Source organism: Microtus pennsylvanicus, chromosome 3 (genome assembly GCF_037038515.1).
Source record: "Microtus pennsylvanicus isolate mMicPen1 chromosome 3, mMicPen1.hap1, whole genome shotgun sequence".
Lineage (NCBI taxonomy): Eukaryota > Metazoa > Chordata > Mammalia > Rodentia > Cricetidae > Microtus > Microtus pennsylvanicus.
The window spans coordinates 82,054,180-82,077,180 of NC_134581.1; the positions used below are offsets into that span (position 1 = coordinate 82,054,180).

Sequence of the window (23,001 nt, forward strand, 5' to 3'; positions counted from 1 at the left end):
TAGTTCAGCTATGTCCTGGTCTTCTCCATGGGATATGCAGTTCATTCTTCAGAATGCATGTGAGTTAACCTGCTACTAAACTGTTTATTATTCTAACTTCTCCATGAAGGAAACTTGCTATTATTTAATGTTGATCTTACTAATATTTATTTAACAACATGGAATATGTAATAAAACCAAGTAATCTCTGGATTAAGGTAAAATGTGTGAACAAAAAACTCATTCCAAATAAAAATCTCTCTCTTTATGGATGTAAAAGAAGGCCTTTAAAATGCTTAGATGCTTACAACACTATGGAGCTCACTCCTTCCCATGAAAAATTATTTCACTGAAGATTTTTCTTTCTTGCTGTGCTGCAATGCATAGAAAACATTTTATAATCCCGTATGCCTTATTGTTTACTCCATGGGAACTTTGGTAAGTAGACCAGGAATCAGACCTGAAGTCTCACATCAGTCAATAATAACAGGTATCAGCAGGAAAAAATGAGAGGCTTGGTTTTGAAATCAGAACTAGTTTAGGTCAGTTCTCACTGTGTGACTGAGTTATTAAATATCAGTGTTTTATTTTCCTCTCCTACTCAATTAGATAGTTTAATTAATAGAAAAAAATAATGATTAAATTTAAGGTAATACTGAAGTGCCTTACAAATGTTTGATCAATACTGATCTTTAAATTAAATCATAGCTACATGGAAGAGTTTACATCTACAACACTGATTTATAACTTTGAATATACTATAATAACATATTTAAAGAGCCTTACTCTAAGGACACATATGGTGATTGAATATTTCTGTCCTATTCATTAAATTCTGTTTTAAATGTGAATTATAGATAGTCACAGAGTCATGAAAGTGTTTATATAATTGAATTGAGAGTTTTGGGGTTTTGCCTTAGGCAAAATTTTTAATATGTAAGAGAGGCATTGATGTTATCAACTACATTTCAGTCTTCAATCAGATTAGTTTATCACGCAGTCTGTCATATGGGAAAAATTATTTCTGTTTCTAAAGCTCTGTTGTTTAAATTTAATGAATAATTTAGTGAACGTACATCTAATTGGTTCCTCAGGGATAACAATGACTAAATCATAAAAAATCTCCAAGGGCATCTGAAAGAAAAGGTCTTGGGGGATAATAAACATGTTCAAAACTTGAAAGCACATCCATGCCATGAACATTGCTATATAAACACCGAATCTCAGTCCCAGAACAAAGAACTAGACTTGGGTTATATTACAATTTTATAGAAAGTTCCAGTGTAAAGTGGCAAGTATCTCCAGTTCCAGTGGTCTTGTGGGAACTGGGATGGGTATGATCACTGAGATCATCATAGTAAGTTCAAGGTCAGCCTAAACTGACAAGACATTATCTCAGGAAACCCAGGGCCTGTTATACAGCTCAGCAATAGAAAACTGACCTAGCAGCCTTTGAAAGTGGGTCTAATTCTTTACACAGAAATAAAATCCCACTCGATTGTGGTATAAAATATGTTTTTATTTTTTCCTTGTTTCTAATAGCAGAAATTTTCCAAATACTGTTTTATTTTTCTGAAAATAAGTTCTAATTAAGAATATCACAGAACTATTTTCTTAGGTACATGTTTTTACATAGGAATAAATTATCCTTTCTCATAAGGGTGGAAAAATGGTAATCTGTCTTCTGAGGCATTTGGTTTTCTAATTTTGTATTTAACCTTAAAATTATAAGTGCATAATAGTCCCCACTGTAATTTAAATTCCATTTCTTTTGATTTATAACGTTCAACATATTCCTATAACTTATTTACATTTACTTAACTGTTTTTATTAAAACTGCCTTTTTTTGGAATTGGCTGGCTTTTTATGTTTGCATTAAAAAATTGTATATGTATATTATTTGTCATTGGATATGCAATTTGTAAATATTTTTCTATAAGTGAAAAATATTTTTCTTCTATTTTTTTTCTCTTTGTAAGGACGTACTACAAAATTTTTAATTCTTTAACTTTTAATTAAAGTTATGGAATTAAGTGTCCAAAATTACTGTAATTTACAAATATCCAGTACCCAGAATATCTTTATGGCAACATGTAACATATATAATTTATTCCCTTTATTTATTATCAGTACATTAATACTGTTATAATTATAACTGCCTAGTGACCTGATTTTAATTTTACTCATTTGTCATCTAATGAACTATTATGATTTCAATAAACTATCAGGAATTTCTCATTGGATTTCTTTGTTTTCGCTCTTCAGTGCCCTACTGTTAATTAATTGATCTATATATTTTTTTATTCTCTGTCATGCTCTCGATATAGAAAAATTTAATTTTCAGGTGGTTAAGTTTGCTTTATTTGAAAGAAAATTATGAGCTGCAATTGTAATATGTCTGAAACTAAGATCATAATAAATTATTTTTGTTATTTTGTAGAAGAATTGTATATTTAAAAATATGCAATTAAACCATGATATATGTAAATATATTTCTGTATAAGCTGTTAGTCATGATCTAAGATAATTGAATTTTTATTTTTCCTTTCTATATAATTGTTCAAGTTATTCTAGAGTTATTATTGGTCTGCTTTCTTTTTACAGTTTGCCAAAAATAAATTAATCATGTAAATGAGAGTCTGTTATATGAAATAACTATTTGGTTTTGATGAGATAAGCCTCTACCTTCTCCACATGAACTCAAAAATACAAGGCTAAAGTAAGTGTTTAAATCTGGTAATTAAATTGCAATTGGGAAGCATGGTGTTCTTGTGGAATTCTTAAGAGTGGAATTAAGGTTGTCCTTGATCTTTTTCTTGCTCTTGGAACTCTTTCCTCCTACCCTGTTGCTACATCGAGCATGAGGGTTTGTGCCTAGTTTTTTTGTAACTTGTTATACTGTATTCAGTTATTATACCTGGGAGGTCTGATATGAAGTTGATCTGGTGGATAGGGGAGGTCGTAGGGGTGGGATGGGGAGACAACTGGGTGGAACAGAAAAAGGGGAAATTGTAGTCAGGATGTAATGTATGAGATAAGATGAAATAAATAAATAATATATACATAAAATTTGGTAGTTTCAGCCTACCACTTTGTTTTGTATATGAAAGAAGGAAATGATTTATTGTATTTTAATTAAAATAAATAAGGAAGAAAAGCTTCCTCTCTAATATAATCATTCTGTTTTTATGTCAGACATAGAATCAACTCTTTATTATTAAAATTCTAATATAGCTCAAATTGAGATTGTATATTTTGTAGTTTGAATAAAGTAATTTCTTAGCAAATTGAGTTTTCTAATCCCTGAAAGTGTAATTTTCCTTAAATTATAGGTGTCTTTTCTGTCTGTTTTGTGCAAAGGTTTGTTTAAAATATACTTCAGCATGTATACATTTGGCTAGAATTTTTTCAAAATAAGTTCAATAAACAGTTTATGTGTATTTTTATCTTTAATTTAATTAGTTTTATTTCTTTTATCTTTCTTTGCCTGTACATTTGTCTATGTATGCACACATGCTGTGTGCATGTGAACATTAGAGGGATACTTGAGGGAGTGGATTTTCTCCATCTGGCATGTGAGTCCTGTGAATTGAATCCATGTCCTCAGTTCATGGAGCAAGTGTCTTTAAACCTGGAACCATCTGGCTGGCCAATCTGTATGTCTTAAAGCAGTGATTCTCCAACTTCCTAATGCTGCAACTTTTAATACAGTTCCTCATGCTGTGGAGAGCCCCAACGATAAAATTGTTTTCTTATAATTTCAAGACTGTAATTTTTCTACTGTTATGAATCATAACAAATATCTCAGATATAAGATATCTGATATGCAATTCCCAAAGGGTGTGTGATCACAGGTTGAGAACTATTGTGTGTATGTTGTAGAAACTATTGTCCAACTCAGCAAAAACCAACATCCCTAGCAATATTCATCATGGATTTTTTTCCCCCTCCATGTAGATCTGCTCCTATAATATAAGGGTTTTGGTTAAAAACGAAACCATTATATATCCATATATATATATATGATAAAACTACATGGTTTGACTTCAATTTTTGTGTCTTGGGGATCTGTGTTCTGCTTTGAAGTCAGACATTATCAAAAACCATGAGAAATCTCTCTGTGGTGACTCAGTTTGTCCTGCTCGGCATCCCACATACAGAGGGTCTGGAGACCACACTCTTTGTTCTGTTTTTGTGTTTCTACGTTTTCACCCTGGTGGGGAATCTGCTCATACTCCTCGCAATTGTCTCCTCCACTCGGCTTCACACACCCATGTACTTCTTCCTGTGCCAACTGTCTGTGTGTGATGTATTTTTTCCTTCAGTGAGCTCTCCCAAGATGCTGTTCTACCTCTCTGGAAATAGCCGAGTCATCTCCTATGCAGGCTGTGTGTGCCAGCTCTTCTTTTACCATTTCCTGGGTTGTACAGAATGTTTTCTGTACACAGTAATGGCCTATGACCGTTTTGTGGCCATATGCCACCCTCTAAGATACTCAACAATCATGAACTACAAGGTATGTGCCGTCCTGGCAATAGGGACATCATTTTTTGGCAGTATTCAGGCTACGTTTCTGACCACTCTCACTTTCCAGTTGCCCTACTGTGGTCCCAATGTGGTGGACTACTACTTCTGTGATATCCCTGCTATGTTAAAGCTTGCTTGTGCAGACACATCAGCCCTGGAGGTGGTGGGGCTCATCAGTGTGGGCTTGATGCCCCTCAGCTGCTTCCTTCTTATCCTCACCTCCTACAGCTGCATCCTCTGCTCCATTCTGAAAATCCAATCTGCTGAGGGCCGGCATAGAGCCTTCTCCACCTGCAGTGCCCACCTCACTGCCATCCTCCTCGCCTTTATGCCAGTGGTCCTCATATACCTCCAGCCTACTCCCAATCCCTGGCTTAATGCAGCTGTTCAGGTCTTGAATAACCTGGTCACACCTATGCTTAATCCTTTGATCTATAGCCTGAGAAATAAGGAAGTAAAATCTTCTCTGAAGAAAGTGGTACAGCAAGTGTCAGTTCTGTCTAAGAAGAGATAGAGAAAAGCTTAGATCCTTTTACCTCAAAAATATATTATAGTTTCTTCAAATGATTTGCCTTTCTCTACAAGGGGTAACACAGACATAACACTACTGTTTTGAAGACTTGGGTATGGAGGGCAAATTACTTAAGGTGAACCAATAAATTATTTCATTATCAAGGACTATCAAAGTATTTTAAATTTTCTCTTCCTTTGCTTGATCTATGCTATTATCAATACAACTAGTTTTCTTTTCTTTTCTTTTATGCATTGGAGCACTACTGAGCAGTAAAAAATAAAAAAAAAAAACAGTGACTTCTTGAAATTTGCATGCAAATGGATGGAACTAGAAAAACCATCCTGATTGGCATAACCCAGACCCAGAAAGATAAACATGGTATATACTCATTTATGTGGATACTAGCTATAAAGCAAAGGATATTGAGGCTATGGTTCATGATCCTAGAGAAGCTAAGAAACAAGGTGAACCCCAAGAAAATCACACATAGATTCAACCCGAAAGGGCAAATAGATAAGATCGCCTGACAAAATTGGGAGCATGGGGGTGGAAGGAGAAGAGAGTGTGGAAGGGGAAGAAGAGTGGAGACGGGGATGAGGGAGGAGAACAAGCCGGGAGTGGGATTGTTGGAAGCAGTGAGACCCCAGATCCTGAATTTCTTGTAATCCCCTGATCTGAGTGCCTACAGCTGCTCTGAACATGAGACCTTCAGGAGTTCCTGATGGTAGGAGAGTGGTTTCTGGTGGGTTTGGCTGGGCATGGCTATCTCTATATAATCTGCCCCTGAACACAATAAAAGGGGGCATTCTTGGGGAATTCAAGGATGACCCGTGTTGCTGTCTCTCTGTCTGTGTGTGTCTGTGTATTTTAACCTCCAGCCCCTTGCCCGAAGCTTGCGAACTGGGTGCCAACGCACAGAGTGCAGACACAGGGCGCAGTATGCAGCACTGGGATAGTCAAGATGGAGGAAGGACAGAGGTGAGAACAAAGATAGAGATATTTTGATTAAGGGAGCTATTATGTGCCTATCAAGAAACCTGGTACTAGAGAAATTCCCAGGAATCCACAAGGATGACCCCAACTAAAACCCTAAGCAATAGAGGACCTGCCCTGTAGTCAGAATGATAAGTATCTTAAATGTCACCATAGAACCTTCATCCAGAAACTGATGGAAAAAGAGGCAGAGACCTGCAATTGGAGCACTGGGCTGAGCTGCCAAAGTCCAGTTGAAGAACTAGTTTTCTTTATTTCTTCCTTATTCTATTGTTTCCTAATTATCCCGTGATTTTCTAAATATCTCACTAATTATTTACAATTAATTAAGAAGTTTTGGCTTTGCCATCCATTTGTAATTGCTGAGACATGACTAAGTCATGTATCAAAAACCTACTCCTGGAAGGCCCTTGTCATGCTCTTTTCAATGAAGCAGAGTACTGATATGTTGAGCAACCTATGAACCGTTTGTATACCAAGAGTGTTGAGAGAGAATGTAGGGAGAGTAGACAGAGAGACTATGTAAGGACAAGAAAGAATCGCTTCCTTTCCATTTCTAAAAAAAAAAAAAAAAAATGAATTTTGGTGTGGAATCATCAGCACTCCTAAATGCCCATGTAAAGTCCAAGCTGCAGATGATTTTTCATTCCATATGCTTTGCTTACAAACATGCGGTCTGTGCATCGTCCTGTAACTTTCCATTCCTCGTGTTTGCATCAATGATGTACATGTAGAGTCCTTGTGTTTTTTAAATCTATATGTGCATGTATGTATGTTTGTAAGTATGTATATATGTACTTTGTGTGTGTGATTGTGTGTGTCTCTATGTCTGTACCTGTGTGAGTATATGCATATTTTCAGGTGATTTGGAGTCCAGAAGATAACCTCAGATCCTTTGGTGCCTGAGTTAAAGGAATTTGAGAGATGTCTAAAGTATGTTGTGGATTCTGAGCCATATCTCTAGTACATTTTTAAAAAATTATACTGATAGCTTTCCTCTTTAAAAGAACATTTATTAACTGTGTGTATGAAGAAAACTATAATGTAGTTAAATCTTTTGTTGATGTAGTAAAGTGGTAATTGTTAGTTATTCTCCAGGACCCATGACTTCACTAGCTCTATGTAAGAATAATTAATGAAAAGTAGATGATATGATTTAGAAAGAAGGTAAAGAAGGAACAGTACTTATGAAAGTTTGGATAGAGCAAAAGGATGGAGAAAGTGATTTAATATACTATCAAAAATAGAGTAAATATTTCCAAAAAGCGTTTATTAGTAAAAGAAATATGATCGAAGTGATATTTTATATTTATTAAACCCATAAACTTTGGGCAGTACTTGGTCACTACACAGGATTTTGACAGAGGGAAATACAATGGTAATTACTGAGGTTTTAGGGACTAGTTCTGGCACTCTGTGGAGCCTAGATATAGCACAGCCTGGTGTAAAGCCATCTTGTCCTAGTTGCTTCATATAGGCCCCAAATAAAATGGCTTGATTTTGTAGCATGTACAAAGAACATAATATATATAGAAGATAGAAGGGATTTATTTTACTTTTCCTGTCATAGTTTTTGCATTATATTTCTCCCAGTGACTAGGATATAATATTTCCCTTAAAATATTCATTTTAATTTGTCTTATGTTTTTTCTTAAAAGTTTATTTGAAGGCTTTGTGATACATTAATCCTTTAACCTAGATTCCACATTTGCTGCTTTTCTGAATCACCTATACCTCAAAACTTTTGTAAAAATAGGAATGGCTGAGTTGTTCTTATCTGAATAATAACACATCCTTTTTATCATAACAGAGTCATTATTGTTATTGGTAGTATATTGATTCATAATATAGATGAATATATCTTGATTGATCTTAAACATAACAAATCATATCAATATCTAATATTTCAGTTAAGATTTGTGGGGCCCTATGAGAGATCACCTTCCTATTGTAGCATTAGTCAATCTTATCTATAGCAACAGAACTAATAAAATAAAATAAATTAATGATAACCACATAAAAACCCAATTGTATCTTTATCACTGAGGAAAGCAAATTTTAAAACATAAAATATGAATACAATAGAAATATTGTAATAAGTTTTGATTCTAGACTAGACCAACTGTAGCTCTTATCTATAACTGTTCAAAGTTTAAAATTTACTTCATTCAGAAGCAGATTTGCAGTTTGAGGGATGGCTAAAGATCATTATTTAATATAATATACAAATATTTCAACTAGATATTTGTTTAGGTTAAATAATATATGTGATCACAACAGTATGGAAGAGATAAAAAATTTATTTAGAATAGACTAAAAAATAACCGAAGTGATCACCAATAATCAAGTCAATAGATCATGCAATAGTATTCTAAACAATGAAATGAATTTATAGATAAATATTTAAAAGATTATTTTGAATAAATTGAAGCTAAGAACATATAAATAAAGTTTATATTTACATTAAATTTAGAAATGCCAACCACCAGTTCACCGTGACAATGTGAAAATCAGTGTTGTCTATGGGCAGACTTCAAAAGAAGAGTCGTGAAACATAATCAACTATTTGTTATTTTGACTGCAGCAACAGTTCCTAATTTATAATGTGTCAAAGTAATCTTTGTACTTCCTACCTATGCTCAGTTTCACACACTTCACCGTTCCCTGGATGAATTTGAGCATGATGATGTTTCACTAAATAAAATGAATCAGTTAGAACCAGAAAGTTATGGGGATTTTGTTAGTATTTTGTAAAATTTGTAAATTTATTGTAAAGGATAGTATCTGCAAATGTTGACTCATTCTATATCAAGTATTAAGTTTTCACTTTTTTCCAGTTTACTTCTTGAACTTTTGGGAGTATTAGACATCTCAGTTAAGATCTTCACTCCTTTTGCTCGAATATACACATAGAGTCTTTCTCCTCATTGCTTTTCTTTTTTTTTTTTTTGCAGAGTGAATATTTATTCAGGGGGTTATGGAGGAGGAAGCGTGAATGGGGGACAGAGAGAGAGAGGGGAGAGGAAGAGGAGGAGAAAGAGACAGAGAAGGGGGGAAGTGGAGAAGTGGGGAGAGAGGCAGAAGCAAAGCTGCCTCTCAGAGAGAAAGATGGAAAAAAGAGCTTCATTGCCTTTCTTTAACAGTTTATGTAATGTTGCTGGGTCTATTTTCTACTGAATTCTCAGTGCTGTCTTACTTCTCAATACCTTAAAGAATTCTTGAGTTACTTTGATCATTGATTCCTTAGAGAATTTGGAGAAAGCTCTTATATTCTCTGGTATTAAAGACAACTGTTTTTTTTTCTTTCCTAATTGCTAAATTCTCAGGAGATTTCTTATATCACAGATAGTTGGATAACAAATTGTACTTAATAATACATCATAATGGTCTGGAGATATATTTCCTTTACAGTGTCTTTGTATAAGAAGATATTGACTCATGATAGTCAGGAGACAGATGAAAATCAAGTGATCTCACATACTATGAATTGAAAAGAAATGTTAAAACACATTGAGCAGAATCTGAAGACTGAAATTGTGAAACTTATCTGGTACTGTTTTTTCCCCTATTTCTCTTGATTTTCTTTTGCATTTGTTCTGTCTTCTCAAATGATTAATGGGTAGACCTAGGATCAAGTTACAGATTTCTAAGCATTCCATGTTAGTGAGCTGGCCAGTACATCTCACATTGCATTTTCTTTTTGAAAAATAAAATTTGTATTTTGACAGGTCCATATATGTGTATCATGCATTTTCCATTTTGATTGCTCTTAACTCTAGCCTCTCTCATCTTCCTTCCTCTCATGTCTACCAATCTACTAATCTCCTTTCCACAACTGTATGTATTGATTTCTGTCTTCTGGTTATTTTCAGAAATATTTGTGTCCTTGTTTTTGGAACTACTTGTTGGTTTCTGATTGGCACACTGCTGACACAGCTGAAGGCAGTGACTGTCCAACTCCCCGATTCCACCAGTCTTCTGTCAGTTCTGTGAAAGGAAATTACTACTAATAGTCATTTAAAGAGAGATAATTGTAAATTTCTTCCTAAACCCTTAAGTAAAAGTTATTCTCATTATCAATAAGTTTCCATTTACACTGAACAGTAAATATAGACTCATGGCTTCCTGGGATGCTGAGAATAACGATACATAAAGTGTGAAACCTAAACAAGGCTTTGTACTACTCTACCTCCCAAGATTCAAGAAATATGAAAATGGGAGTCAGAAGGAATGTAAGAGGTAGAAGACAGGGAAAAAGACAGTAAAATACATCATCTATAACACAATCATTATACTCATTAAATAAAAGAAGCTGTGATTACTTCTACTGAGCTGTCTCAAGAGAGGCCCACTTACAATTATTCATAGATAGTGGAGCAGTTAATGGGATGAGACATCTTATTGCTGACCTACAGACAAATAAAGGATTAAAAAAGATTTAGCAATTTTTGAACAAGTTTTCTAACATCAGTTAGAGAAAAATGTGAATTAATATTTCATTTATATGAAAAAGATGTTTCCCTTTCAAAGTACTAATACATGCTTAACAATTTTTTTTATTTTATTGGAAAAAATAAAAAAACAAACAGTGATACATTTAAAAATATTTGGATATTGGATGTAACTATGTAGCTCTGTGGTATAGTGCTTGACTAATACAAAGGCTCCTGTGAGATCAATTCCAAACCAAAAAATAAATTAGATATGATGTATTTTACAAGGGAGAATAAAACTGAAAGGAAAGAACATATTTTCAGTAGAACATTATTTACCCATCTTTCATTTGCCAAAAAATGTCTTATCTCCTAACCAAGGATTTCCCCAATGCTTTCTTCACATCTTTGTTCCTCAAACTATATATTAATGGGTTCAGCATGGGGATCACTGTGGTATAGAACACAGAAGACACTTTCTCTTGTTCTAGAGAGGTACTTGAAGAAGGCTTCAAGTACATAAAGGCGATAGACCCAAAAAATATTCCCACAGCCATGATATGAGAACTGCAGGTTCCAAAGGCTTTGGACCGTCCCTCTGATGACTTGATGCGAAGGATGCTACAAAAGATGAAGATATAGGAGATTGCAACAGCTACTGTGGGCACCAAGGTGTTGATCCCTCCAATGACAAATATAAGAAGCTCATTGAGATGGGTATTAGAGCAGGAGAGGTTGAGAAGGGGGAGAATATCACAGAAATAATGGCTTATGATGTGGGATTTACAAAAGTTCAGTTTTATCATAGCACTTGTGTGCACAATTGCACAAAAAAAGCCCTAGGATAAAGGCAACTAGCACTAACAGTGAACAGAGCCTAGAGGACATGATCACATTGTACAGCAATGGTTTGCAGATGGCCACAAAGCGATCATATGCCATGGCAGTCAGGAGGTAACCCTCAGCCACCACAAAGATCACAAAGAAAAAGAATTGAGTCACACACTCAGAATAAAAGATTAAATTTATCTTCCCAAGAAAGTTCACCAGCATTTTGGGTGTAATAACAGTAGAATAGCAGAGGTCAACAAAAGATAAGCTGCTGAGGAAATAATACATGGGTGTGTGCAACAGTGGACTGACTGTGATGAGCAGGATCATGCCCAGGTTCCCCACTACAGTCACCACATAGATTCCCAGAAACAGAAGGAAGAGTGGGAGAAGGAGTTCTTGCTTTTGAGTTAATCCCACCAACACAAAAACAGCTGCAGTAGAATGATTGTCCATGGCCATTCTTTAAAGATTTCTGTGAAAATAGAGAATAAGGCTTTAGTTTACTACTATACCACTAATAACATGCCTGATATTAATTGCAACTAAAAATTAGATAATGAAGAACATTATACTTCTTCCAAATAAAGCCAAATGTTTCAGAGTGAGGTTAGAGATTACATGTTCCATGTCATCTAGTTTATCTCCATTAAGTTTCTCTCAAAGTCAGTTGTGATTTTAGTTAACAAAATTAACAGCTTCCTTAAAGATTGAGAAACATTTGCCTTCTGGATTTAACAGCAAAATAAAAATATTGTTTTATGGAGAAAGGGAAGCATTTCCCGGCTGTTCAAGAGTAGAAATGTTGTATGTGTTAGCTCATGCATTTAAAAATCACAACTCAAAGAGGTGAGACAGAGGATTGCTGTTGTTTGAATTCTAGCTGATGCTATATAGAATGCAGCATTAACTTCTGATTAGTGTTACAGTCTTTCTGAAAAAAAATGTTAATTGATCCAACCAAATGAAAGGTCAAAAAAATAAATGAACAAATAGTAAAAAGTAGAGAAGATTGTGGAGGATTCTAATACTGTTTCTCTGGATTCTTTACACATAGATATCTTCAAAATATCCACAAAAAAAAGAAACTAATGATTCCCTGGCACAATTGCACTGAAGGTAGATATGTACATGTTTAAGAAGAAGTGAGTCACCCCAAGAAAAAAAAATGACTCTAATCTAGAGTACACATGTCAAACCTCCTGCATCCCCAAAATTGATAGTAAAGACTGAGAACAAAGCTGTTTCTGAACTGTACTCTAGTGAAACACAGGATCCAGAATACAGTTGCTTATCCCCAAGGTTAGCAAGGAAACTGCTACCAATCAACCTCCCACACAATCATTCACAAAATTGTCATCTGCTTAGCACCCTAACCATAAGCAAAGAAGCCATCACATATCACTTAAAACAGAGAGGTAATCATTATAAGAAATGAGCATTTTCTGTTGAACATGCTAGGAAGACTTTTATTACTGTAAACAAGACCATTTCAGTAATTGAGGCCAACAGTGCTTTTGACCCTGGATATGAACAAAGAATGTCATTTGCAACATTCCTTTCCTCAAGAAACAGCACAGTCTAGTGTTTCCACAGATTTTCTGCATGAAATGTTTTCATGGATTGAGTCATATTGGTTGAAAGTGTGTGTTATTTGAGTAGAGTTAGAAAATGCAACTAGAGGTAATCACTGTCCTCCAGAAATCCCCTCTTTTATGCCTCCCTTTTTTCTCATCATACATTGCATGTTGTTTCCATGCACTTTATTTACATTGTGACATTGAATTCTTGAAAACTCTGGAATATATATATTCCAGAAAATTAAGAGTAGATTCAGTATTTGAACTCAGTGTATATGGTTCTAGGTCAATCCTTGCACCAGTTTATATTAAAAATTATTGATTTTTTTGGAGTTGATCTTGTATCCTGCCACATTACTAAAGGTGTTTATCAGCTGTAGGAGTTCTTTGGTAGAGTTTTTGGGGGAGGGGAGGGAAATGGGAGGCGGTGGCGGGGAAGAGACAGAAATCTTTAATAAATAAATAAATTAAAAAAAAATTAAAAAAAAACAAAATGGAAAGAAAAAAAAAATAAAATACAAATAATAAAAAAAAACAAAAAAAATCATTGATATTTTTCTGAAATTAGTCATCTAAATCATCACTAAACTGAAATGTGAGAGATTGCCAATCTTAGTCATTTCAGATGTCAAAGTGTAGTATATATTTCTAAAGCTTCCACAAAGGGGAATTCCAGATGATGTGCAAGAATAGAGGCAAGCTCTCCCCTTGCAGTGAATGACCTGAAAATGCAGGTCATCCTAGATTACTTAACACAGCAAGGAAATGAATAATTACAGCAAAGAGTACTTTGTTCCAGAATTTTATCTAATTTGACAAAACTAGGATTAGGAAAATAAATGGTTTTTGCACAGAAGTGTTTTAAGAAATCAAAAAGATTCAGAGTTATGGAAACCCCGGTGAGGTTCTCTGAACCACAGCTGGTTAAATTTGGACTCAAAATCATTCCTTCAGATTGTGTGACCTAGTCATAATAAAGCATAATAAAGTAACAAGAGAATGACAGGAAAAGAAACAGGAAGATATTATCTACTGGAGAGAATACTGAAACAAATGTTTCCACATAAAGATGAGATATTGCATGTGAGTGACATGGCTGTTATGCCCACTGTCCCTCTATCAGACTGTTGCCATAAATGAAACTGGCCACTTACCTAGGTCCTGCACAGAAAGCAAAGTCTTTAGAAGTTGCTTGGTTTCTTTTTCATGTAACAGATGAACAAAGTGTCAGTATCCTGACGTAGATCACCTCCAGCTTCCTAGGACCCATAATCATGAGTGGTATGTGAGGTGGAGCTTTTATATGCTGCTTTGGGGATTTTATACTAGGAATAGAAGACATTCACATGTGCACAAATCCCCTAAAGTTTACAGCTTTTAAGAACATCCCCTAAGAATTACTACTGGAGTTCATGTTAACATCTGTCCCAAGAGTAATGAAGACTGGAAAGAAAGTCCTTATGATGTATTCACAAGTTGTCTATGAAGACAACATTAAGGCATATGTTACTTATTGGCTTCTGACTCAAATATTATTGATATTTTTATAGATAGAGGGCTTTCTTTCTTTTGACTTTGAGTAACTAAAATCAAAACAAAAGCAATAGCATCAATATACTGTTTACATTCTGAGAGGTTTTGAGAGACGCACTCTAGAAATCATTACCATGTGATTGGGTGAGATAAAAGCATGCTTTCTCCCATTGTCAAGGTCATGGAAAACAAGATGTCCATCAGGAGTTTACCTCATTTTCCATTCTGCTTTTTTTGTTTTTATTTAGCAATGTATTTAAGAAAGTGAATTGTTGTTTACATAACAACTTAATTATAACCTTTGGCAAACCAAGTTCATAGGGTCCTCAGTCCAATTCAGAAAGCAAGCTAAAATCTCTAGTTACACTTTTTATTTTTTTTCTCCTTGTAGATCTCTTTATAAAATATAAAGATTTTGTTGAAAATGAAACCAACATATGCATGAGAGAACTCCATGGTTTAAATTCAATATTTGTTACATGTCTTGGAGATCTGTGTTCTGCTTGAAATAAGGCAATCACAAAGCTACTTATAATCTCTCCATACTGATTCAGTTTATCTTGATGTGTATCCTGCACACAGAAGATCAAGAGACCTTGCTTTATCCTGCTTTTGTCTTTCTAAAACTTTGCCTGGTGGGGAACCTGCTCATACTTCTCGCTTCATATTCCCAAATATTGTTTATAAATATTATTTTACATTTAAAAAGGGATATGATATATAGATATGAATAATTTGCCTTCGTATGGATTTTGATTTATTGATATAAATTTAAGGTAATTTTGTTTTATATATATATGTGTGTGTGTGTGTATGTATGTTTTTCTGATCTTGATTTAGGTATTGTGATTGTGTAGTTCATTTAAAAATGTAATATATAATTAGGAAATATAGGTTGTTAATGAATAATTATTGATAATAGTCAAGCTTGTAGTCATGTTAGTTAGATTTTCTAGATATATAGAGATATATTTCAGTTAGGTAGGCACTCTTCATATCTTTCAAAGACTACAGAATATGGCATTTAAAATGTTTTAATAACTTAGGATTTTCATGACAATGAGTCATGTCTGCTCCTGGAAGCACTGATCTACTTCAAGAGGAAGATGGGCATCGAAGAGGCTCCTTATGGAGTTCATTATCCATTTGAACAAGAAACTGTTCTTGCCTGGACTGTTGCATAAACTGGACATGAAGAACCCATAGAGAGAGGACTGCTGAACTTGCCTAAAGGTGAGATGGTCCTTCAGGGTTTCTGCTTCATGAAAGAGTCTGCGAGACATTTTGCAAGATACAGAAGAAAGTGACTAAACTGTCTTTAAAGTTTCCTGCTTCATGGAAATGTCTTAACTTCATGAGAAATGTCTCTCATCTACCTCTGACTCATGTCTAATCCCCTTTAACATACTAATCTCTTTTTGACATTTGTGTATATTTATTTTTGTCCATTGGTTATGACCAGGAACATTTGTGTCCTAGGGTTTAAACCTAGAATCTAGTAGACACGATAGTAACACACCTGGATAGTTGCTTTCAAATTCACAAGTTCTATCAGTAGTCTATAGATAAGTTCTGTGAGGGAAATTATGACTAAAGTTTATTATCTACATAGACATAAATCTAAACTGCTTTCTATTTTATTTTCTATTTTTCTTGAGACAGGGTTTCTCTATGCAACAGTCCTAGCTGCCCTGGAACTAGCTCTTGTAGACCAGACTGGCCTCACACTCACAGAGATCCTCCTGTGTCTGCCTCCCAAGTGCTAGGATTAAAGGTGGGCACCAACACTGCCTGACTTAAACTGCTTTCTAAATATTTATGTTTATGTCCTTAAGCCAAAATTCCTATCAACACTGAAAGAGAAATTTTCATTTATGCTGAACAGTGCAAAGTAGAGATTCATGGTTGCCCTGGATTCTGAGAATAAGTGAAAGATAGATCTGAAAATTAAACAAAGCATTTGTACTACTTTTAAACACTTTAAAAATCAAGAAAAAATTGCATGAAGGACAGAAGAAAAGTAAGAGGTAGAACATAGGGGAAAAGGCAGGAAAGGTATATCCTCTACAACACAGTCATTGTATTCATGAACAAAGAGAACCTATGACTACTACTGAGGTTACACAAGAGTGATTCACTCATAGCTACTCATAGATAGAGGAAGAATTTGTGGGTTCACAACCCTCATTGCAGAGCTACAGACAGAAAAGTAATAACTGAACATAGGAGGAAAAGCTGGATATTGGAGAAAAATATGTAATATATCATTTATATGACAAAAAGATGAGTTTTTCAGTCAATGCATTAATAAATGTTTTGTACAATAATTTTTCTATTTTATTGGAAAAATTTGATCAACATTACATGGTAAAATAACTTTAAAAACATAGATGCTAGAAGTAGCCTGGTAATACAGTATTTGCCTAATATAGAGGTTGTTCTGTTGTCAACCCCAGAAACATAAACAGTAATATAGAATATATTATAAGGGTGAAGTAAAATTAAACAGAATGTACATCTTTACAGTAGAACAAATTACTTCTCACATCTATTATTTTGCCCATTAAGACTTCTCTCCCCACCAAGGCTGCCCAATAATTTTTTGACATATTTGCTCCTGAAACTATACATTCAGCAAGGGGACCACTGTGGTATAAAATACAGGGAACACAGTCTCTTCTGACAGAGCATTACTTGAAGGAGGTTTGAAATACAAGAAGGTGATAGAGCCAAAGAAGATCTCCACAGTCATTAGATGAGAGCTGCAGTTTCCAAAAGCTTTGGACTGACCCTCTGATGATCTGATGTGCAGGAAGTTGTAGAAGATGGAGACAAAAAAGAGATAGAAACAGATAGGATAGAAACCAAGATGGGGATACTGGCAATAATAAGTAGAAGAAATTCTTTGAGATGTGTGTTAGAGCCGGAGTGGTCCAAGAGGAGGGAGAAAGTTACAGAAGTAATGGCTTATGATGTGGGATTTAGAAAACAGCTTCATAATAGCAGTTTTGTGTGCAATGGTGTTCAAAATGCCGAGTATGAAGGCAACCAAAACTAACAGTGAATAAAGCCTCGAGGACATGATCACGCTATACATTGATGGTCTGCAAATGGCCACACAGTGATCATAAACCATGGCAGTTAGAATGAAACACTCAGCAACTATAATGATCACAAAGAAAAAGAACTGAGCCACACGTTCAGAAAAGAACATTAAATTTGTCCTCCTGAGAAATTTCACCAGTATGTTGGGTGTAATGGCAGTGGAACTGCAGAGATCAACAGAGGACAAACTGCGGAGGAAATAATACATGGACACAGGCAGAAGTTGGCTGTGTATAATGAGCAGGCTCATGCCCAAGTTCCTCACTACTGTCACCACATAGATTTTCAGGAACAGAAGAAAAAAGGTGCAGTACAAGCTCTAGCTAATGTGATAATCCCACCAAGACAAACACAGCTGCTGCAAAATTATTTTCAGTTCCCACTCTTTGAAGATTTCTGTGGAAATAGAAAATACAATACTAGTCAATAACCCCATGACCATACCTGATCTCATATGCAATTAAAATTATATTATGGAAGACCTTCACTCTTCTTCCAAAGAAGTTTTAAATAGAGATTAGAAAATTTCCAGGTTATTGTTCAAATCTATGTTCAGTGAGCCTCTAGATATCCCCTTTATCTCTCAAAATAGGTTGTGATTTCCAATCACAAAATGGGGTGTTTCTTATAGGCTTAGAAATATTTGCCTCCTGGATATTAGTCAAATATTTTTTTTTCTTCTATGGAGAGAAAGAAACATTTGTTGAGAGGTGAAGAGTAGAAATGTTGTGTGGTTTTGCTCACTCATTTAACATCAATAGCTTGAGGAGCTCAGGCAGAGGATTGCCATTGCTTTGAGATCAGTTTTGGTTGTATAGGGTAAAACATCCATGTGGGTTTTAGTGTTAAACCATTTCTGAAAATAAAATAAAAAAACAACAAAAATAAGCTAAATGGTTCTGTTAGTATTGGGGCAGACCTTGGCCCTGCTCCTTGTGAACTGGGCACCTCTCTGCCTATGGCAAGCAGTACCCTGACTGTATGCAGGTGCAAAGGTCCTTGTAACAGGCAAGCTATGCCTTCTTCAGATCTCTCCCTATTCCCTGATTTTTTTCTGAAGAAGGTTGTCTCCGCCTCTGTGCCTCTCTCCCTCTTCCCTTTACCATTCCTCCCCATCATTCTGTTTCCATCTCTCTCTCTCTCTCTCTCTCTCTCTCTCTCCTTCTCTCTTCCCACAATTTTTAATGAACTCAATACTCTAAGTATGTCTGCAATGCTTATTCTGTCGCCATCTTCAGTTTGGTCCCAATCTACTATGATTCTCTGCAAAGGTCCCTCTGGCACCATATCTTACCAGATTCAACCATACTATATTTCAGTAAAATAAATGAAATAACAGTAAGAAGTAGACAAGATTACAGGAGATCCTTACACAGATTTTCTTGTTTTGATATACATCTATATCTATCTATCTATCTACTATCTATCTATCTATCTATCTATCTATCTATCTATCTATCTATCTATCTATCTATATCTCCATATATATGGAGAGAGAATATATATATATATATATATATATATATATATATATATATATATATCTTCAAAATATCCGCACAAAATAAGAAATGATGACTCCCCAATCCCACTGCACTAGAAATAGATTTTATATCCACATGAATAAAAGGTAAATATGAATGTGTATAAAAATAATGAGTCTCTCCAAGAAGGAAAATGACTCTCAGCAAGACACTCGAGCAACTCCTCCTGGTTCCCTACAATGTTGGTAAAGTCTGAAGACACATCCATTCCTCTAGTTCACTCTGGAGAGAATGACTAGCCTTCATTGTTTTCCTCTTCTTCCTTTCCCTCTTTCCCACCTTTTTCTTGCACTCGCATTACATGCTATTTCCATATACTTTAACTTTTTATGGTATTGAATTATTTTTAAAAAATATGTAGGATTATGCATTTCTGATGTCTATATCCAGGATCAAGTAATGTGAGTGTATTTGTGATGTGAGACTTGAGTATATGGCTCCAGAACAAACCATTCACCGATTTATATAAGTCATAGCTGATATTTTACTGACATTTGTCATATAAATCATCACAAACCTGAGAGGATGAGTGATTGCCAATGTGAATCACTTCAAATGTAAAAGGTTGGCCCAGATTTCCAAATACTCCCACAAAGGGGAATTCTAGATGATGTACAAGAATAGGGACAAACAGTCCATTATATATATATATATATGCTGTATATGCCAAGGACCTGTATACATGTAGATTATAAATCAAAAACTAAGTTGTAAAAGCCCTGTCATAACATTATGAGACAATTCAAGGGAAAAAAATGAGTTCATTTTCTGTTGGCCATCTACTGCTGGGAAAGGGCCTATTTTTTAAGAGTAATTTGTTTCCCTAGTGAGACTCTCTTACTGAAAGCAAATTTTCATTTGCACATGGTGATCAATTGGAGATAGCTTCTGGGTTAGGAAAGGGGCATGTGTCCGCTTTCCCTTTTGGCTCTAGGGTACCTCTGTTGCAAATTTCTTAATGCCTTGTGGTGCTTCCTCAATCTCTGAGTTCATATATAAGCCAATCATGGTGATTTAGAAGGCCTCTTTACCTGAGAGTCCTCTCTCCTTTCAGGATTTTCTGCTTTTTCTGCCTCCTCTTCCACTTCCAGGATGCTTTCCCAATATATGGTGCTTTACTCATTGTAAAGAGACATTTTGCCAATACTGGTTTTTCTTGGGTAACTTAGCAAAATCTTCAGTCTTAAGTATCTTTTTTATTTTTGAGAAAACCAAATAAATTTTACCACACTTTACATATTTTTTTATTTAAGCACAATTTGATGAGGCTAGAAAACAAGACCCAAGATAAAATTTTAAAGGCTAAAAAGAACAAATGGAAGATAACTTGCAGAAAATATTTTTAGTTTATCCCAATGTAAGAGGCATAGGTGTAGAGTATGCTTTTATTTTGAGGACACCAAGGCATTTTCTGCTATTTTTCTTTTGAGACAGGGTTTCTCTGTAGTTTTGGAGCCTGTCCTGGAACTAGCTCTTGTAGACCAGGCTGGCCTCAAACTCACAGCGATCCAAATGCCTCGGCCTCCCAAGTGCTAGGATTAAAGGTGTGTGCCACCACCACCTGGCTGGTATTTCCCATTTCTATACCATTATCTAATACATTCAGTGATATTTCTTCTATCACTGCAACTCTTCTTGTCTATACACTGCTTATATTATGATGTGAAATATGAGAGAAACCACACTTCATAAAGAAGTAATAACAAAATGATAAAGCATGCGTTGAATTTAATATTGATTTTTATAGTTGTAGTAATGATTTCTTTGTATGTAGTGGCTTAAATGTAGGAACTTGTTAAGCTGAAATTGTGGAGATATGCTAGTTAAAGTAGATTAACTAGATCTAATTAAACTAGATTTAACTGGCCAAAGCTAATGCTTGAACTGCACTATGCTCTTCCTAGATGTTCCAAGAGAAGACACACACAAATAATTCTGAGCTTCTTGCAGCTGCTGGAATTCCCTGTCATGTGCTTACAACACTCCAGGTTCTACCTGCGGCTGTAGAGAAACAAGTATGTGTATGAATGAGCCCATGTGCCCAACACTATGGAAGATTTTTATTCAAACGTAGCTTTGCTATCTCCATTGTCCAGTCAGTGGCAGCAGTATCTTTGTTATAATCAAAATGTTTCAGTGTGTTTAAACCATTTCTTCTCCATCAAGTTCTATTTCTCTTAAATATTTACAAAGATTACACTATCCATCAGTAAATTATATTGATTGATAATGCACAAAAATGTCTCAAACATTCTCACACAACAATTTCTTACGTAATGGTGACTTTTTTCTCTAAAGAAAAAAAATGAAAGGAAAAGAACACTTCTCATGTGTTGCTTTTTTCTTCCTCTCAATTTTAAGATAACTACCTTCCACCAACCACTTTTTTCAGTGCATTCTTTACATCCTTGTTCCTCAGGCTGTATATTAGGGGATTCAGCATTGGGATCACTGTGGTGTAGAAAACAGAGGACACTTTCTCCTCTTCCATATTATTGCTGGAAGGTGGCTTGAAATACATGAATGTTATAGACCCAAAGAAGATTCCCACAGCCAAAATATGGGAGCTACAAGTGCCAAAGGCTTTGGAACGTCCTTCAGTGGAGCGGATACGAAGAATACTAGTTAGGATGAAAGCATAAGAGATGATGACAGCCAGTGTAGGCGCTAGGGTATTAATTCCACCAATAATAAATAACAGTATCTCATTGATATGGGTGCTGGAGCAAGACAGAGTTAACAAGGGCAGAATGTCACAAAAATAATGGCTGACAATATGAGACCCACAGAAGGACAACATTGTCATGCGTGTTGTATGAACAGTAGCCCCAAAGAAACTCAGTGAGTATACCACAGTCATCATTATGGAACAGACCTTTTGGGACATGACAATGTTGTAAAGCAGTGGTCTACAGATGGCAACATAGCGGTCATAGGCCATGGCTGTAAGGAGGTAGCCTTCGGCAATGACAAAAATGAGGAAGAAATAAAGCTGAGTCATGCACTCCAAAAAAGAGATGATGTTCTTCTCAGATACAAAGTTCACCAACATCTTAGGCGTGATGACAGAGGAGTAACAGAGGTCAATGAAGGATAAGTGACTGAGAAAATAATACATTGGAGAGTGAAGTTGAGAACTGATGGTGATTAAAAGGATCATGCCCAAGTTTCCCACCACTGTGATCACATATATTACAAGAAACACGATGAACAGTGGGACCTGAAGCTCTGGGCGTTTTGTTAGTCCTTCAAGGATGAAGTCAGCCATTGAAGAGTGGTTCATAATATCCAGTACTTATAAAATATTATCTACAAGAAGAAAGGAGAGAAAGTGTTGATGATCTCTCTTAATTTCTGATTCTCATTTATGGATTACATCCCTGATAACCTGATTTTCCCTCTGCCTTTGTGCCCTCCATAAGCAGCTTCTTTTATTTCTTTTATTTTATGAAATTATAATACAATGACATCACTTCCCTCTACTGTTTCTCTCTGAAAGCCCTCCTATATTATTATCCTTGCTCCATATAAAATTTATGGCCCATTTTCATTAATAATTTTTATATGCATATATGTATATACATATAGAGTCCTTATTACATCCTATATACCCTGTATTATGTTACTAGTATGTAAGGATGATCATTTGTAATTGAATAGAAAAATATTGTGCTCTTCCCTAGGTAAGGCTGTTTCTCCTGCTTTTAGCATTCCTTAGTTATCTGTGATTTTTTTGTGTAGGTTTGAGTCTTTAAAGTCTTTTTCTTTAAAGACTTACAGACAAAGACTGAGTTTAACCTTCTTGGTTGCATACCACCTTATTAACTGCTCATTCTTGTGTTGGAGTCTTGTAATTTTGCAAATGTACTTGGCTGTATAAGTGCTGCAAATTAAGAATATCAAAAACTCAGACAATATTACTTTGTGCATTTAAGATAAGACTACTTACATTTTCACCTGTG

The 23,001-nt window shown here is 35.2% G+C and overlaps 2 protein-coding genes and 2 pseudogenes across 2 annotated transcripts; 1 reads left to right on the forward strand and 3 right to left on the reverse strand.

Annotated features, from left to right (window-relative positions):
- The first annotated feature begins 4,084 nt into the window (after positions 1-4,084).
- On the forward strand, positions 4,085-5,020 carry LOC142847136 (olfactory receptor 10D1B-like). The gene has a single exon (XM_075967865.1). It carries the CDS (start codon positions 4,085-4,087, stop codon positions 5,018-5,020), a length of 936 nt encoding a protein of 311 aa, XP_075823980.1.
- A 5,791-nt stretch (positions 5,021-10,811) lies between these two features.
- On the reverse strand, positions 10,812-11,739 carry LOC142847137 (olfactory receptor 8D1-like; annotated as a pseudogene).
- A 5,186-nt stretch (positions 11,740-16,925) lies between these two features.
- On the reverse strand, positions 16,926-20,162 carry LOC142846797 (olfactory receptor 8D1-like; annotated as a pseudogene).
- A 1,242-nt stretch (positions 20,163-21,404) lies between these two features.
- On the reverse strand, positions 21,405-22,328 carry LOC142847138 (olfactory receptor 8D2). The gene has a single exon (XM_075967867.1). It carries the CDS (start codon positions 22,320-22,322, stop codon positions 21,405-21,407), a length of 918 nt encoding a protein of 305 aa, XP_075823982.1. The 5' UTR covers positions 22,323-22,328.
- Between the last annotated feature and the right edge of the window lie 673 nt (positions 22,329-23,001).